The sequence below is a fragment of the Carcharhinus amblyrhynchos genome, chromosome 3 (genome assembly GCF_965287045.1).
Source record: "Carcharhinus amblyrhynchos chromosome 3, sCarAmb.v2.hapA, whole genome shotgun sequence".
NCBI classification, from domain to species: domain Eukaryota; kingdom Metazoa; phylum Chordata; class Chondrichthyes; order Carcharhiniformes; family Carcharhinidae; genus Carcharhinus; species Carcharhinus amblyrhynchos.
The window spans coordinates 76,493,577-76,511,615 of record NC_137326.1 but is presented as its reverse complement, the minus strand read 5'-3'; the positions used below and the strand labels follow the sequence as shown (position 1 = coordinate 76,511,615).

At 43.3% G+C, this 18,039-nt stretch overlaps 1 protein-coding gene across 1 annotated transcript in view; it reads left to right on the top strand.

Annotated features, from left to right (window-relative positions):
- The window catches only part of LOC145341409 (erythroferrone-like), an 88,794-nt gene that overhangs the window by 46,031 nt on the left and 24,724 nt on the right, over window positions 1–18,039 (top strand). The window contains exons 2-4 of the mRNA XM_080186348.1: window positions 420–530; window positions 8,029–8,131; window positions 14,050–14,252. Of these exons, the coding sequence (XP_080042474.1) occupies window positions 420–530; window positions 8,029–8,131; window positions 14,050–14,252 (417 nt within the window). The remainder of the gene's footprint in view (window positions 1–419; window positions 531–8,028; window positions 8,132–14,049; window positions 14,253–18,039) is intronic.

The window sequence follows — 18,039 nt, the reverse complement described above, 5'->3', positions numbered from 1 at the left end:
GTGCACCGACCACAATCCCACCCAGGCCCCACCCCCATATCCCTACGTATTTACCTGCTAATCCCTCTAACCTACGCATCGCAGGACTCTAAGGGGCATTTTAGCATGGCCAATCAACCTAATCCACACATCTTTTGTCAGTGGGAGGGAACCGGAGCACCCGGAGGAAACCCACCGAGCCTAATCACGCTGCAATGTGTGTGGTTAACATAGTTCCAGTTCCAGTTTGCAGAATTAATATATTAAAGAAATAAAACTCAACTTCTACTGGGAACATTGCCCAATGTTACCTGAATTAGTTCATTCGCAGCTCATTTAATGCTTTTGCAGTCCATGCCAAATGATGACTGTGTTCCATAACTCAGTCCCTTTCTCAGGATTTGGATTCCAAGCCTTATTTATCACCTTTTCTTTGGCAGCTACCAGATACGCCTGTGGACCCACACGATAGCTGGCTTCTGTTTGTAGAACACTCCGAGAAGGGAGTCAATGACAGGAGGAGGAATAAAGGAAGAGGACGGAAATCACAGGTAATTATAATGTGGCGATGAATGAGGTGTTGATTTGACATTGTGCCAGGTACACTTAGCATATCAAAGTTAGTGTGTGAATAACTTGCTTGAAATTCATAAAACTTGCAGTTCTGTCGATAATTTAGTCTGAACATGGAACATGAATAAAAGAAAGATTGGGTGTCATCATCAAAGTGGGTGGGTTGGCTGATGTGTGAAAGAAGGAGGCCTCCCTGTTTGTCAAAGAAGTCTTGTTCCTTTAGGAGGATAATGTCACAGCAGAACATGTGAGTGAATGCTATTGATTCAAACATGCCTAGGGGAAATCCAACGTATTAGACAGCGCCAGATTCAAGCAACAAGAATAACTTGCACCCCAAGATCTGTGTATCTACATTCTCAGAGTTTGTGTATCAACACTCCTGGCCCTATGTATCCAAACCCTGAATTTGTGTATCTTCATTCCTGGATTTGTGTATTTACAAGCATACAGAATTGGTGAATTAGGTGCTGGAGTAGGCCACTCAGCCCCTCGTGCATGCTCAGCCATTCAATTACATCATACCTGATCTGATTTTAATCCCAACTGACATTCATGCCTGCTCCCATAAACTTTCACTTCCTTGCTTATCGTTAATATATTTAGCTCTGTATTTAAAATATTCAAAGATTCTATTCCACAACCTTTTGAGGAAGGGATTTCCAAAGACTTGCGACCCTCTGAGAGCAAAAAAATTCTCCTCATCTCTTAGATGGGCGACCACTTGTTTTTAAACTGTGACCACGAGTTCTAGGTTCTCCCACAAGAGGAAATATCCTCTCCATATCCATCCTGTCAAGATCCCTCAGGATCTTATATGTTTCAATCAAATTGCTTCTTACTATTCTAAACTCCAGCAGATGCAGGCCTAGCCTGTCCAACCTTTCCTCATAAGACAACTCTCATATTCCAGGTATTAGTCTAGTAAACCTTCTCCGATCTACTTCCAACACATCCCTCCTTAAATATGGAGATCAATACTATAAAAAAGCTCCAGGGCAGGAATGTTCCATCGTTCACACCCCGCCGCTGCTGCAAGCGAGGTTGTAGAATTTGGCACTCCACCAAATCTCCATTCACAGCAGTGGGACCAGAGAATCCACTGGCGAGTATGGCTGGAAAATTCCAACTCAGATATGATTTCATATTGCTGTGTACAACTGAAGCATAATTTCTCTACTTTTGTATTCAATTCACTTTGCAATAAACAATAACATAATATTAGTTTTCCTAATTGCTGTACCTACATACTAACCTTTTGTGATTCACGCACTAGGACACCCTGATCCCCCTCCACCTCAGAGATCGGCAATCTCTCAGAATTTATTATTCTTCTTATCAAAATGGAAAATTTCACATTTTCCCACATTTTGTGCCATTTGACAGACTTTTGCCCACTCCCTTGAACTATCGATGCTCCTTTATTGCCTCCTTATGCCCTCTTGACAACTTACTCTCTGACCTACAATTTAGTCTTTTACAAAGCATTTGGATAGTTACATTGATAAGATGGGTATAGAGGGATATAGGCCAAATGTGGGCAATTGGGATTAGCTTAGGGGTTTAAAAGAAAAGGTGGCATGGACAAGTTGGGCCGAAGGGCCTGTTTCCATGCTGTAAACCTCTATGACTCTACCTTTGTATCATCATAAAATTAGCAACCATACTTTCAGTCCATTTACCCAAGTAATATATATAAATTGTAAAACATTGAGGCCTCAGCACTGATTGCTGTGGCACATTGCTCATTACATCTTATCAACCAGAAAATGACCCATTTGTACCAACTCTATTTTTCCTCTTAGCCAGCCAATTTTCTAGCCATGCCAATATGTTAGCCCTGTACCATGAACTTTCATTTTCCCCAGTGACCTTTGAAGAGCATATATTTCTCAGAGAGCTGAGAGTGGAGGAGTTTACAGGGATAGGGAAAGATGAAGCCATGGAGGGATTTGAAAGCAGAGATGAGAATTTTATCATTAGGACAGTGTTCGAGTAGGAGCCTTAGGGGGTTAATGAGTACAGAGGTGATGGGGAAGGAGACTTTGTGCATGTTAAGATAAAGGCAGCAGAATTTTGGCATGGCTCATCCTACAGCTTAGGATGCAGTTTCCTGGGTAAGGAATTCAATAATCCCTTGGGGTACCAAGAGGGATCAAGTGATTGGACTTTCAAACAAATGTTGAAACAAGTGCCCTAACCCTCTCTAAACTTGGTTTCTCCAGCTTTGACCTTTGGAGTATTTCCTTTCATGCTATCAGTAAGGACAGAGCCCTCAGCTTACTAATGCCTTCAGAAAATATAGAATGATATATATATATCTGATAACCTGCACTGAAAAAGTGTTTTTAACATAAAAGTAATGCCTCAAGGTGCTTCACAAATGGAAAGTCAGCATCAAACCATGGGATAGAAATTAAGAAAGGTTCCTGAAATTCTGATGAGGAAGATGGAGCTTAAGATGACTTTTAAAAATGGTGCATGAAGTGGAAAGACAGTTTAGGGGTTGAGCGTCAGTGGAGCCAAGGCAGCTGAGGACTCTGCACTTAATGATGGTATATGATAACGACCGGGTAATCTGCTTCAGTGATGCCGGTTAATGTGAATTAATCCAGTAACTTGCTTCAATTGCAACAACCAGATCAGCTATAAAGATGATTGAGAGCTGGCGATATATTCCTGAAAGGAAGCATTGAAAGAAATATAGCAGAGGGCAAATGAAAACCGTGCTGGGACCAGAGTCCTGGCGAATCGTGTAAAGAGGACTGTAGACAGGGCTTTAAACTAATTAGGGGGGGGAGGGTGCGAGGGTAGGTGACATTACGAGGCCTAAAGTTAAGGAGAGGGTACAGGTAAGGGAAGAGGCCGAGGATGTCGCAATAATAAAGGGAGTAGGGGGCGTGAGTATGGTTGGTGGCGTACCGGCAAATAGGGTTCATGTGAAGGCTGGGATGAAGGCACTTTATCTGAATGCACGAAGCATTCGGAATAAAGTGGATGAGCTGGTGGCGCAGATCAGCACAAACGGATATGATCTGGTGGCCATTACAGAGACGTGGCTGCAAGGTGACAGGGACTGGGAGCTGAATGTCCAGGGGTATCAAGTGTTTAGGAAGGATAGGCGGGAGGAAAAAGTGGGGGGCGTAGCTCTGCTGATTAAGGATAGCATCAGGGTGGTAGCAAGGGATGATATTGGAGCCAAAGAGCAGAAAGTGGAATCGTTGTGGGTGGAGATTAGGAACAGCAAAGGGAAGAAGACGCTGGTGGGTGTCGTCTATAGGCCCCCGAATAATGATCTGGAGGTGGGGCGGGCTGTTAACGCGCAAATAAGTGCAGCGTGCAGGAATGGGACAGCCGTAATTATGGGGGATTTCAATCTGCATATTGATTGGTCGACCCATGTTGGACGCGGTGGGCTCGAGGAGGAGTTCTTGGAATGCTGCCGGGATAGTTTCCTTGAACAGTGTGTGTTGGAGCCGACGAGGGAGCGAGCTATCTTGGATCTGGTATTATGTAATGAGGCAGGTAGAATTAGGGACCTTGCGGTGAAGGATCCTCTTGGGGAGAGTGATCTTTGTATGGTGGAGTTTCTGGTGCAGATGGAGGAGGAGAAAGTGGGTTCCCGGACACGCGTCCTTTGTTTGAACAGAGGGGAGTACGGTAGGATGAGAGAAGAATTGGCGAATGTTGACTGGGGGAGCGCGTTGGAAGGTAGGTCTGCTGAGGAGCAGTGGAGGATCTTTAAGGAGATCTTTCTTGGTGCTCAGCAGAAATTTATTCCGATGGTCAAAAAGGAACGTAGGAGGAGAGATAATCAGCCGTGGATAACGAAGGAGGTGAAGGAAAGTGTTAAATTAAAAGCGGAGGCGTTTAGAGTAGCTAAGAGTAGTGGGCGAGAAGAGGATTGGGAGAGGTTTAAATGTCAACAAAGATTGACAAAGAATTTGATAAAGAAGGGTAGCAGAAGCTATGAAGCTGGGCTAGCACTTAATATAAAAAAGGATAGCAAGAGTTTTTATAAATATATAAAAAGGAAGAGGCTGGCTAGGGTGAACGTTGGACCCTTAGAGGATGAGAAGGGGGACTTAGTGGTAGGGGATGGGGAAATGGCTGAGGTCTTGAATAACTTCTTTGTTTCGGTCTTCACGGAGGAGGATGAGAATAATTTGCTGGGTGTTAGAGATGGAAAGGTGGTAGGACTGGAGGGTCTCAATGATATTATTGTTACTAGAGAGGCGGTGCTCGACAGACTGGAGGGACTGATTGTGGACAAGTCCCCAGGACCGGATGGAATGCATCCGAGGGTTCTGAAAGAAATGGCAGAGGTGATAGTGGATGCCTTGGTGGTTATTTTCCAAACGTCGCTGGATTCCGGGGAAGTGCCGGAAAATTGGAAAACGCCTAATGTTACGCCGTTATTTAAGAAGGGTGCCAGGCAAAAGGCAGGGAATTATAGGCCGGTTAGTTTAACATCTGTTGTAGGTAAAATGTTAGAATCCGTCATCAAGGAGGAAATAGCGAGGCATCTTGAGGGGAATTGCTTGATAGAGCAGATGCAGCATGGTTTCGTTAAGGGGAAGTCGTATCTGACAAATTTACTGGAGTTCTATGAGGATGTGTCTAGGGCGGTGGATAGAGGAGAGCTGGTGGATGTGGTCTTTCTAGATTTTCAGGAGGCGTTCGACAAGGTACCTCACAAGAGGTTATTGCAGAAGGTCACGGGATATGGAGTTGCAGGTAGGGTGTTAGCGTGGATAGAGGATTGGTTGTCAAATAGGAGGCAGAGAGTGGGGGTCAATGGGTGTTATTCGGATTGACGGATGGTGACTAGTGGAGTGCCCCGGGGGTCGGTGCTGGGGCCTCAGCTATTTACCATTTATATAGATGATCTGGAGGAGGGAACCAAGTGCATGGTGTCGAAATTTGCTGATGACACCAAGATTGGTGGAACGGCAAATTGCGCAGAGGGTGTAGAGAATCTACAGAAGGATCTAGATAAGCTGGGCGAATGGGCCAGGAACTGGCAAATGGAATTTAATGTTGGCAAGTGCGAGGTGGTCCACTTTGGTAGGAATAATGGTAGGAAGGATTATTACTTACGTGGCGAAAAACTGCAGCAGGCGACGGTGCAGAGGGACCTCGGGGTCCTTGTGCATGAGTCGCAAAAACCCAGCCTGCAGGTGCAGCAGGTGGTCAAGAAGGCGAATGGGATGCTGGTCTTCATAGCGAGGGGGATTGAATATAAAAGTAGGGAGGTCTTGCTGCGGCTGTATAGGGCATTGGTGAGGCCGCAGCTGGAGTACTGTGTGCCGTTTTGGGCGCCATACTTACGCAAGGATATTTTGGCCTTGGAGGGAGTGCAGAGGAGGTTTACTAGGCTGATGCCGGAGTTGAGGGGGTTGAGCTATGAGGAGAGGCTGAATAAGCTAGGCTTGTACTCGTTAGAGTTTAGAAGAATGAGGGGAGATCTCATTGAGACATATAAGATGATGAATGGGATGGATAGGATAGAGGTGGAGAGACTCTTCCCGCTCAGAAAGGACAGTAGGACTAGGGGGCACAGCCTCAAGATAAAGGGGGGGCGGTTTAGAACGGAGTTGAGGAAGAACTTCTTCACTCAAAGGGTGGTAAATCTCTGGAATTCTCTGCCCGTTGAAGTGGTGGAGGCTGCCTTGCTAAATATTTTTAAGACGCGGGTTGATGGGTTTTTGATAAGAGAGGGGATTAAGGGTTATGGGGAGAGGGCGGGAATGTGGAACTGAGCCATGACAGATCAGCCATGATCTTATTGAATGGCGGGGCAGGCTCGAAGGGCTAGATGGCCTACTCCTGCTCCTATTTCTTATGTTCTTATGTTCTTAAAATACTCTGTACCGATTCATGCATGTAACTAGTAATTACAATGCTCCCAGTCAGTTCTTCAATATTATTCATAATAATCCTTCAGCATATTATTTTCCAATAATTTATAGAAACCTGTAAAACTGGGCTTCATCCTAACCAAGGCCCTAAGGCTTCAGTTGTTTCCCACCCTAAGTTTTGTGCAAAGTCAGTGATAACCCAAGAGAAACATGTCTAATTTCAGCCATCTGAGGTTTCTGGTAGTCTCACATCAAAATCTCAGAAGAACAGAAGCCCTGAAGAACCTCCAGATCAAAATAAGTCCTCCCTGACATTGTGATGGTAGACTAAGGGGAACCAGTAGATGTACTACATTTGGATACCGAAAGGTATTTGAAATGACACCACACAAATAAGTAATGCTCACAGTTCTGGTGATAATATATTAGCATGGATAAAAGATTGGTTAGTGGGCAGAAAGAGAGTTAGGAATGAATAGGGCTTTTTCAAGCCTTATAACCTTATAACTAGGGAAATGCACAAGGATTAGTACTAAGCTTCAACTATTTACAGTCTATACTAATGGACAGAGAAAGAGAGAAATATATCCAGGTTTGCTGATGATATAAAGCTGGGTGGAATTTAAGCTGTGACGAGGAAACAAAGAGCTGCAAAGAGATATAGGCAGATTAAGTGAGTAAGAAACAAGGTGGCAGATGGCATATAATGTGGGATAGTATGAGGCTATCCACTTTTGTACTAAAAATAGACAAGCAGAATATGTTTCAAGAGGCATGAAACTGCTAAATGATCGTGTCTGGAGAGACTTGGCTGACAAGCAACTCAGAATGCTAGCAATTTGGAGAGCAAATTGCATTTTAGGCTTTATTGCAAGGGATTGCAGTGCAAAAATAAGACAGGCTTACTTCAGTTGTATAGAGTTTTGATGAGGCTGCACCTGGAGCACTGTGTGCAGTTTTAGTCTCCATCTTTAAGAAATGATATACTCACCTTGAAGGCAGTATAGTGAAGGCTCCCTAAAAATAGTTCCTGAGATAAGACTGTTGTTTTGTGCTGTGAGGCTGAGTAAATTGGGTCTATTCTCTCTGGAGTTAAGAAGAATGAGGGGTGATCACATTAAAATACACAAGATTTTGAAGGGGTTTGGCAGGGTGGACACAGAGATTGTTTCCCCTGGCTGGAGAATCTAAAACATAGGAGTGCAGCCTCAGGTTAAGGGGCTGATCATTTAGGAGTGAAATGAGGAAGATTTTCTTCATTCTTTGCCGCAGAGGTCTCTGAAAGCTCCTCATTGAGCACATTCAAGGCTGAGATAGACAGAATTTTAGTCTCTCAGGGAACCAAGGGATATGGGGCTTGGGCTAAAATTGAAGTTAAGGCAGATGTTCAGACATGATCTTATTGACAGAGTAGACTCACAGGCTGTATGGCCTATCTCTGCTTTTATTTCTTATGTTTTTGTGTTCACGCATCTGTGTCACTAGTTTGAGAATTGCATTGTTCCTGAGAGCTGATGTAATCCAGAGGATGGTATATTAAAAGGTCAGTGATTCAATCTACATCTGTAGCGTTGCTTCAAACTGAGTAATTGCCCTTTCCCTTTGTACTTTTCAGCACGGTCTTCCAGGGCTGCCAGGCCCCCCAGGACCCCCAGGACCCCCTGGGGCTATTGTCACACAGGAAGTGCTACTGAAAGAGTTCAAAGAAATGCTTAAAGGTAAAGCCATGTGATGCTTTAATAATTCAAATTGTAATTGAAATAAATACTCATATTTAAAACAAGTGGGATTGTTTCCTGATTTATTTCTTCGCGATGAATCACCACTTCCATAACATTGCCCATTTCTTCCCTTGCCGCAGTCCACCTTCTCCTAATACCCTCATCCATGCCTTTGTCACATCCAGATTCAGCGGGCCGGATTCTCCCCAAAAAATTCTAAGTGTTGAATTGATGGGAAAAATGTGTAAGTCATGATTGTTTTTTCAGTGGGAGTTCAGACTTGGATCTCCCACACTCTGTGCACTGCAGAGGTCACAATCGTGAACATCATTAAAAGCTCAGGGGGTAGGGTGGGACCTATTCACACCTGAGTCTGACAGTTCCAGACTTCTGCATATTTGCAGTGGCCCCGAACTGTCAGACTGCAGCTTGCTGGTCAGCTCAATCGCTGGCCAATCTGGGACCTTTGCAGTGCGGCCCCTCTAGCCCCATCCCCCACGGCCCGATCACAGCCCTTTCGTGGCCCACACAAGCATTCTTGGGCCAGGCCTGCCGCCTCAGAGCACCACAATCTCCAGCACCCCGCCCCCGACCCAGCAATGATGATCCCCCCCCTCAACCCGCAGAAACCCCCCGACCACTCCCAGGAAGCAGACCCCCTCCCCATGGGAGGCAACCACACCCCCAGGAGGAAGATTCCCCCTCCCCTCTCAGCTTGCCCCAATCACTGCCCTCCCTCCAGCCCGAACTGATCCTATCTGCAGAGTGGCAGTGGACCCCCCCACCCCCATCAATCTCCTCCCAGGCCCCACCCACAAAGAGCCCCTTGGGCATGGGCACTTTGGCCCTCGTCCAGTGCCAGGGGTACAGGCTGGCACTGCCAGGGTACCCATGCCCAGGGGGACAAACACCCCCGCTGTCCAACCCCCTGAGAAGCCCTGATTTCCCCCCTTCACTCCTACAAGTTCCCTGAACACAGGGAGCTAGTCTAAATCTTGCCAGAGTGAAATATTCCTAGCAAGGTGGGAGATGCTATCGGGCCCAGAGAATTCAATTCAGGCCTGATAATGATATTTAAAATAGATTTAAAATAGATTTAAATCATTTACCTTGTCTTCCTGCCAGTTTCCAGCGTGGTTCCAACTGCGCCTGCTCTGCGGCTGTGGGAATACCGCAAAATGGCTGACACGCACATCTCTCAACACAACATGCCAAAAAACATACACATCGGGATGGGAGAATCGGGCCCAACAACTCCAATGCTCTCTAACATTCTATAAACTTAGGCTCATCCAAAACTCTGCTGCCCATATCCTAACCATCCCATTCAGTCATTACCCTATGGAGCTACATTGACTCCCCATCCAGCAAAGTCTCGCTTTAGAAATTCTTATCCACATTTTGAAATGCTTCATTGTTTTCCTCAATTTGAAATCCTCCATACATCTGTACTTCAACTCTCTAAAATGACTGTGGTTCTCCATTTTTGGTCTCTGGTGCCCAAGTTTCGTTGCTCCAATATTGGTAGCCAAGCCTTCTGCCCTAAACTTTAGAATTCTCCATGACTCTAGCTCTCCTTCTTCCTTAGAATCTGCTTTTTGACCATGTTTCTAGTCATCTCCCTAGGTGTCTCAGTGACAAATTTTGTTTGATTTCTCTCCTGTGAAGTAGCTTGGAATGTTTTACTACGCCAAAGGTACTATATAAATGGAAGTTGCTCTTGTACTAGACAGTGGGAGAGTTAATAATGAATATAAATGGGACCATAACAAACACAGGGAGATGATAATGGCCAGACTTCTCTGATGTTGTTTGATCCACCACTGCTGCCAGCGAAAATGGAGAATTAGGCACGCAGCCAAATCTCCATTCACAGCAGCGGGACTGAAGAATCCCAGCCACGGATGAAGTCAGAGAATTCTGACCAATCTCTAAAATAAATGGGACTTCAATAGACCTTGAAGGAGACAATATTTAAAATAAAGAAACTGCAATAGACTCTGAGCAGATTCATTAAAATTAATGGGACCGAAACAGAAACTACAGGGAGCGATAAATAAAACTATCACTGAGTGACAGAATGTTTCAAGGATACAAGGGTGACACACAGGTTGAGAGAGATAACTAAAGTTAGCAGAACTGCAGGGGAAATTGAAGCACAGATTAAAATTAATGGGACTGCAATAGAGATTGAGTGAAATTATATCAAACATAAATGAAGCTATATTAAAGATTGATGATAATGAAAATGAATAGGATTATCCCCAACAGTGGCCTATGTCTTATGAAGACTGATTAACACCTTCTTAATGTTTTAAAACAATATCAATGCATATAAAACCCAAATCTTATTTGCAGTTTCACTGTATAATTAAAGATGCATATTTATACTCTTAGATAAATCTGCGGGACCTGAGGAGGTATATAAGGCTAGGGAGGAAATTGCAGGTCCCCTAGCCAAGATATTTGAACCATCGATAGTCATGGGTGAGTTGCCTGAAGATTGGAGAGTGGCAAATGTTGTGCCTTTGTTTAAAAAGGGCTGCAGGGAAAAGCCTGGGAACTACAGGCCAGTGAGCCTCACATCTGTGGTGCGTAAATTGTTGGAAGGTATTTTGAGAGATAGGATCTACAGGCATTAGAGATGCAAGGACTGATTAGGGACATTCAGCATGGCTTTGTGAGTGAAAAATCATGTCTCAAAAATTTAATTTACTTTTTTGAAGGGGTAACCAAGAAGGTAGATGAGGGCAGTGCAGTTGATTTGTCTACATGGACTTTAGCAAGGCCTTTGACAAGGTACTGCACGGTAGGTTGTTGCACAAAGTTAAATCTCATGGGATCCAGGGTGAGGTATCTAAATGGATACATAATTGGCTTCTTGACAGAAGCCAGAGGGTGATTGTAGAGAGTTGTTTTTCAAATTGGAGTCCTGTGGCCAGCGGTATGCCTCAGGGATCAGTGCTGGGTCCACTGTTATTTGTCATTTATATTAAGAATTTGGATGAGAACATAGGGAGCATGGTTAGCAAGTTTGCAGATGACACCATGATTGGTGGCAATAGTGGACAGTGAAGAAGGTTATCTCCAATTGCAGCAGGTCTTTGATCAATTGGGCCAGTGGGCTGACAAATGGCAGATGGAGTTTAATTTAGACAAATGCAAGGTAATGCATTTTGGTAGTTTGAACCAGGGCAGAACTTGCTTAGTTAATGGTAGGGCGTTGGGGAGAGTTACAGAACAAAGAGATCTAGGAGTGCCTGTTCATAGCTTCTTGAAAGTGGAGTCACAGGTGGACAGAGTGGTGAAGAAAGCATTCGGTATGCTTGGTTTCATCGGTCAGAACATTGAATACAGGGATTGGGACGTCTTGTTAAAGTTGTGCAAAACATTGGTAAGGCCACACTTGGAATACTGTGTGCAATTCTGGCCACCTTATTAAAGAAAGGGTATTATTATGCCAGAAAGAATGCAGAAAAGATTTACTAGGTTACTACCGGAACTTGATGGATTGAGTTATAAGGACAGACTGAATAGACTGGGACTTTTTCTCTGGAGCGTAGGAGGCTGAGGGTTGACCTTATAGAGATCTATAAAATAATAAGGGGCACAGACAAGATACATAGTCAATATCTTTTCCCAAAGGTAGGGAGTCTAAAACTAGAGAGTATAGGTTTAAGGTGAGAGGAGAGAGATACAGAAGTGTCCAGAGGGGCAATTTTTTCATACAGAGGGTGGTGAGTGGCTGGAAGAAGCTGCCGGAGGTAGTAGTAGAGGTGGGTACAATTCTATCTTTTAAAAAGCATTTAGATAGTTACATGGGTACGATGGGTATAGAGGGATATGAGCCAAATGCGGGCAATTGGGATCAGTATAGGGCTTTTAAAAAAAAAAGTGCGGCATGGACAAGTTGGGCCAAAGGGCCTGTTTCCATGCTGTAAACATCTATGGCTCTATGAATCTATGATCAATGTATTTGCATCTCCTAGGTCATTGAATTGTAGAAAGTTTAGAGACCACTAAGCCCATCGTGTCTGCATGGCCAAAAAATACACCATCCAGGTTAACCCCATGGGGCAGCACTGCTGTCTCAGAGATCCAGGGACTCGGGTTCAATTCCCAGCTTGGTTGTCTATGCAGAGTCTGCATGTTCTCCCAATGTCTGTGTGGGTTTCGTCCAGGTACACTAATTTCCTCCCACAATCCGAAAGACGTGCTGGTTGGGTGCATTGGCTATGCTAAATTCTCCCTCAGTTAACCTGAACAGGCTCCAGAGTGCGGCAACTAGGAGATGTTCATTGCGGTATTAATGTAAGTGATTTGCAACACTAATAAATGCGTTTTTTTTTAAAAAGCAGCATTTGGTCTGTAGTCCTGTAGGTAATGGCACTTGCAATGCACAACCAGACACCTTTTAAATGAGGATTCCTGATTTTATTACCCTTTCAGGCAGTGAGTTCTACAACTCTACCCCCTCTGAGTGAAAACATCTTTCCTGCTACCAATCACTTTAATTCTATGCATCCCTCCCCCCACCCCTCCTACATCACTGATGTCCCAGTTAAGGTAACTGGACCTTCACATCTGTTCCATCCAGGCCCCCACAATTCAATACATTATCAAGTCTCACCCAGCCTCTTCTGTTCCAAAGAGAACAACCCCAGCCTTTCTAATCTTTGCTCACAGCTGCATTTTTCCAATCTGGCAAGATCCTTGCAAATCTCTTCTATACCCTCTTGAGTGCAATTACATCCTTTCTGTAATGAGATTACCTGAACTACCACACGTCACTCCAGTTATGGCCTAACTAATGATTTATACAATTCCAGCATAACCTTCCTGCTCTTACATTCTAGTCCTCGGCTCATGTGCTCTCTTAGCCATCTTATCAACCTTCCCTGCTTCTTTCAGGAATCACTTCGGTCACTTCAATGTCCTTCACTTCCTCTACACCTCTCAGTATCCTCCCATTTATTATGTATTCCTTTGCCTTCATTAACCTCCCCAAATATATCACCTCCTGATTGAATTCCATTTGTCACTTTTCTGCCCACTTGACCAGTCCATAGATATTTTCCAGCAGTCTACGGCTATTCTCCTTTTCAGTTTGCCTGTCTGACTTTCTGAGTGTTTGCAGCATTTTCTGTCTTTGTTTCACATTTATCTATGTTAAACTGTATCTGGTGACACCACAAGCAAGTCAACTTCTGTCATCTCTTACTCAAGACTAGACATCCTCCAGTTTGGCAGCATCAGTACATTTTAATATTTGTCTCTCAATGCCCATGGCCTATGTGCATATGTAGAGCAGTTCCATTAATTCTTAACAATTCAGTCATGAGATATTGATGTCATTGGCTAGGCCAGCATTTACTACCCATCCCTAATTGTTGCAGACCATGTGATGTAGTTAAATCCACACTGCTGTTAGGAGGGAGTTCCAGGATTTTGACCCAGTAACAGTGAAGGAAAGGCAATTTATTTCCAAGTCGAGATGGTGAGTGATTTGGAGAACCTCTGGATGGTTAACAGTTATGATAATGAATTGGGGTGTGTATCATGAAGTAACAGTGAGATCAGAAATCATGTGCAAGAGATTAAGTAGCATGTTGAAACAGTCTGTAAAGGAGAGAAAAGTACTTACCTAGAAACCTGTCTTATATTATAGTGTAAATAAAAGTGTTCTTGAAGAAAGCTGACAGAGTTAGTTCTAAGTAAGGGAAACCTTCCCAATACAGGTCAGGCCACAAGTTACTCAAAGAGAGAGTCAAATACTATTTAATGTGGAAATCAAACCACAAACCAGGGTGCATAATAGCTCAACTTAAATATCACAGGAAAACCCCCAACATGAATGAACAGACTAGATAAATTATTCTGCTATATCCAACTTTTGGTTGACTTTCTTTCTGCAGAAGTGGTTGAAGAAAGAAATAGGATCACGTTGCAAGAACAATGCCAGGAATGTACAAGAATTCAGGATAGTCTTGCCTTTCCCCCGCTATTACCCAGGGAGATGGGTCCATATCATAGGCTGGAGGCAGCCTTCCATTGCAAGCTGAAGGACGACCTTGTGATGAACAGAAGGAGTATAAGGGAGCTGCAGAACTTTCATATTGTGAGTGGCTTTTCAACCTACATGATTAGCATGACTGTACTTTCCTACACTAATGTTAGTGAGCAATAAGAGCATATATACACATAAATATAAATAATGTCTTGCATTAGTAGAATAATCCAAAGATTAATAGAATAGTCCAAAGATGTGCAGGTTAAGTGGATTGGCCATGCTAAATTGTCCCTTAGTGCCCCAAGATGTGTAGGTTAGATAGATTAGCCAGGGTATAAATGTGGGGTTAAAGGGATAGGGTGGGGAGAGACTCTGGGTAAGATACTCTGTCAGAGAGTTGATGCAGACTCGATGGGCTAAATAGCCTCATCTGCACTGCAGGGATTCTGTGAATTGATGAAGGAAAACTGGATGGTTCCATATTTCTTTAATCCAACATTATGGTGTTGGGGCAAGAGTTGCATCCACCTACTTCACACCAGCAGCATCTAGATCCATTATTCTGGATCAGGGTCAGCAAACATGGAGGTCTGGCACCCATTTCACAATAGAAACCTGGTTCTGTGGGTCCTACTACATTTGCTGAGTTGCAGCAGATCCTCCTACAAACATCGAGAGAGCTGAGAGGCTGCTTAAATTGGATGAAGACTTCCAGAGAAAATGTAGCCAAGGTTTCTGTGGGCCCCACTGAGACCGAACCTGAAATGGTATTGAGGTAGAGGGAAAAGAGATCAACGCCTTTGTTATTCCCAAGAGGACTCAAACTCTGGAATTACAGGTGCAATTTCCAAATATTTGAGAAGGGCACAAAACTGGGGATTGCAGTCAATACTGGGGAAGACTGACAAAATGCAAGATGTTAGCCAACCTGTAGAATGAATATCAACATGGGTAAGTGTAATGTAGTATTGTGATAGGAAGAATAAGGAGACATCATAACTCATGGACACTAAGAGCTTAAATAAGGTAAAGATACAAAAGTATCTAAAATTACAGATTCATTAATTATTTAAAGTAGCCACATAGGTGAACAAGACCACAAAAAGCAAACAATGCCCTTGGGTCGATTTCTCAAGGAACAGAAAAGTAGGTTGGCGTGTAATCAAGTTCTGTGAAATGTTGTGAAAAGCGTTATAAGATTCAATATAAAAAGGATGCAAAAACATTGGAGAATGTGCAGACAAGTTTTTCAATTTTGATACCAGAGTAAGAGGATGTAACTGTCAGAAAGTGCTGAACAGGCTAAGATTTCTTTCTCTTGAAAAGAGAAGGCTGAGAGGTGACTTGATAGACATTTTTTAAGTTATGAAGGGTGCAACAGCTTAGACATAACAATATATTTCTGCTTGTGGGGGAAAATTAAATTCACAACAATAAATATAAAGTTGTTACTCATAAATCCAATTGCGAATTAAGGAGAAATGTATTTGCTCAGAGAGTATTTAGAATGTGGAGCGGCACAGTGGTTAGCACCACTGCCTCACAGTGCTAGGGACCCAGGTTGTGTCGAGTTTGCATGTTTTCCCGGTGAGTGCTGCTTTTCTCCCACCATTCAAAGATGTGTGAGTTAGGTTGATTGGCAATGCTAAATCGACCATAGAGTTAGGGGGATTAGCAGGATAAATGTGTGGGGTTATGGGAATATGGCCTGGGTGGGATTATGGTTTGGTACAGACTTTATGGATAAACATATGGATGATATTAGAATAGTGTAGGTTAGATGGGTTTTAGATTGGTTTCACAGGTTGGCGCAACATTAAGGGCTGAAGGGCTTGTACTGTGCTATAATGTTCTATGTTCTATGTTGGGCCAAATGGCTGCCTTCTGTACTGTAGGGATTCTATGACAGCTTGCTATCTTATGAAATAGTTAAAGGAATTAATGTAGATGTATTTAAGGGGAAACTAGGTAAATGAAGGAGAAAGGAATGGGCAGTTACATTGATGAAGTTAGGTGAAGGGCAGGAGGAGACTTTCTGGAGCATAAATAGGAGGCATGACTGAAGGGTTAGTTTCTGTGCTGTGAAACGGGCAGATTAAATGTGATCTCTTACTGCCCGTGATCCTCATGTTTTACTTGGAAAGAGGTGTGTCTTTCTTACCCTTGGAGTTGGTATCATAATTAGGTAATTCAGCAGTTAGCTTTTGCGAGTTTTCAAAAAAAGTAACTTATTCTCATCCACTTAACCTAATTAAATGTACCCCTAATTAAACACACACACATATAAAGATTGGCTGGATACAGATAAAGGTTACAGTTATTCTAGTCTCTAATTTGCAATTTCCTGTCTCCCGTGTGGCAGGCCACTGGTCTTTTGAAAGGATTTGATGCCTTGAAATTGAAATGAGGGTTTTAAAAAGTGAAGGGCATCACAGCAGGAAGTTTCTTGTAGTCGAATAGCTAAGAGGTAGGTTCTCAGGTGGACTTTGAAGCTGGAACAGATTAAATACTTTGGCTGCTTGACGTCTTGCAGTTGTTTCTGAGTCTGGTTCACAGACCGGCTGGACTGATGGCTCTAATTTGATTTATGATTGTCACATGTATTAGAATACAGTGAAAAGCATTGTTTCTTACGTACCATACAGCCAAAGCATACCATTCATAGAAAAGGAAAGGAGATAGCGAAGAATATAGTGTTATAGTCATAGCTAGGGTGTAGAGAAAGACCAGCTTAATGCAAAGTAGGTCCATTCAAAAGTCTGACAGCAGCAAGGAAGAAGTTGTTCTTGACTTGGTTGGTACGTGTCCTCAGACTTTTGACCTTTTTCCTGATGGAAGAAGGTGGAAGAGAGTATGACTGGAGTGCGTGGAGTCCTTAATTATGCTGACTTCTTTTCTGAGGCAGGAGAGGTGTAAACAGTGTCAATGGATGGGAGGCTGGTTTAAGTGATGTACTGGGCTTCATTCACAATCCTTTGTAGTTTCTTGCGGTCTTGGGCAGAGCAGAAGCCATACCAAGCTGTGATACAACCAGAAAGAATGCTTTCTATGGTGCATCTGGTGGCTTCAGTAGTTCTCTGTTCTTATCTGATCTTTTAACAAACCAAGAGAACATAGCAGTCTACCCATGTGACTTTTCACAATTCAAAGTCTTTTCCATATAAGATGTGCTGTTCATGTTGATTTCACGTGCTGTTGGTGAACAGCTTTGTGGTTTGAGACAATCAGTGTCTTTGTTTTAGAATGATCCATTCAAGATAGATTCACACCCATATGATTGGTTTCAGGGCAGGTCATCGACTCACATCAGCCTGGACTATTCTCTTTGTTCACTCTTGAGACAGGGGAGAGATTCTAATCCACAAAAAAGTCAAGTGACCCTCTTGCTATATCACTATATATCGAGTTTTGTAAATAAAAAAAAAGTTGAAGTTTAGAATATGACATGCTGTCATATTAGGCACAGCAGCTGTAAATTCTATGCAATAATTCAGTGTAATATAAGGTCCTCTTCTCCTCACCATCAAGTTTGATGATTTCCTGCCCATAACCCTCGAATTAGCAGCAGATGGTATCAGGGGTATGTAAGAGAGTGAAGGGTTCCCATTTCCTCATTGACACATGATAGATGGCCAACAGTAGTCCTGGGACGATAAAGCTGAAGGGTGAGCATGGCAGTAGACCTTGCTCCCTGATCCTCCATTCTGTTTCTGCCGTTTGACCTCCACTTCTGGGACAAGACCTTCATCTCAATTCAACCCTGGTTGATGGAACAAAGGTCCTGTTCTAATTGCTGTAAGAATTCAAAGTGAAAGCATCCTAGTTACATTAGATCTACAATTTCTGTTAGTGATATTAGCAAAAGCTTACAGACAGTGTGACACTCCGCAGATGG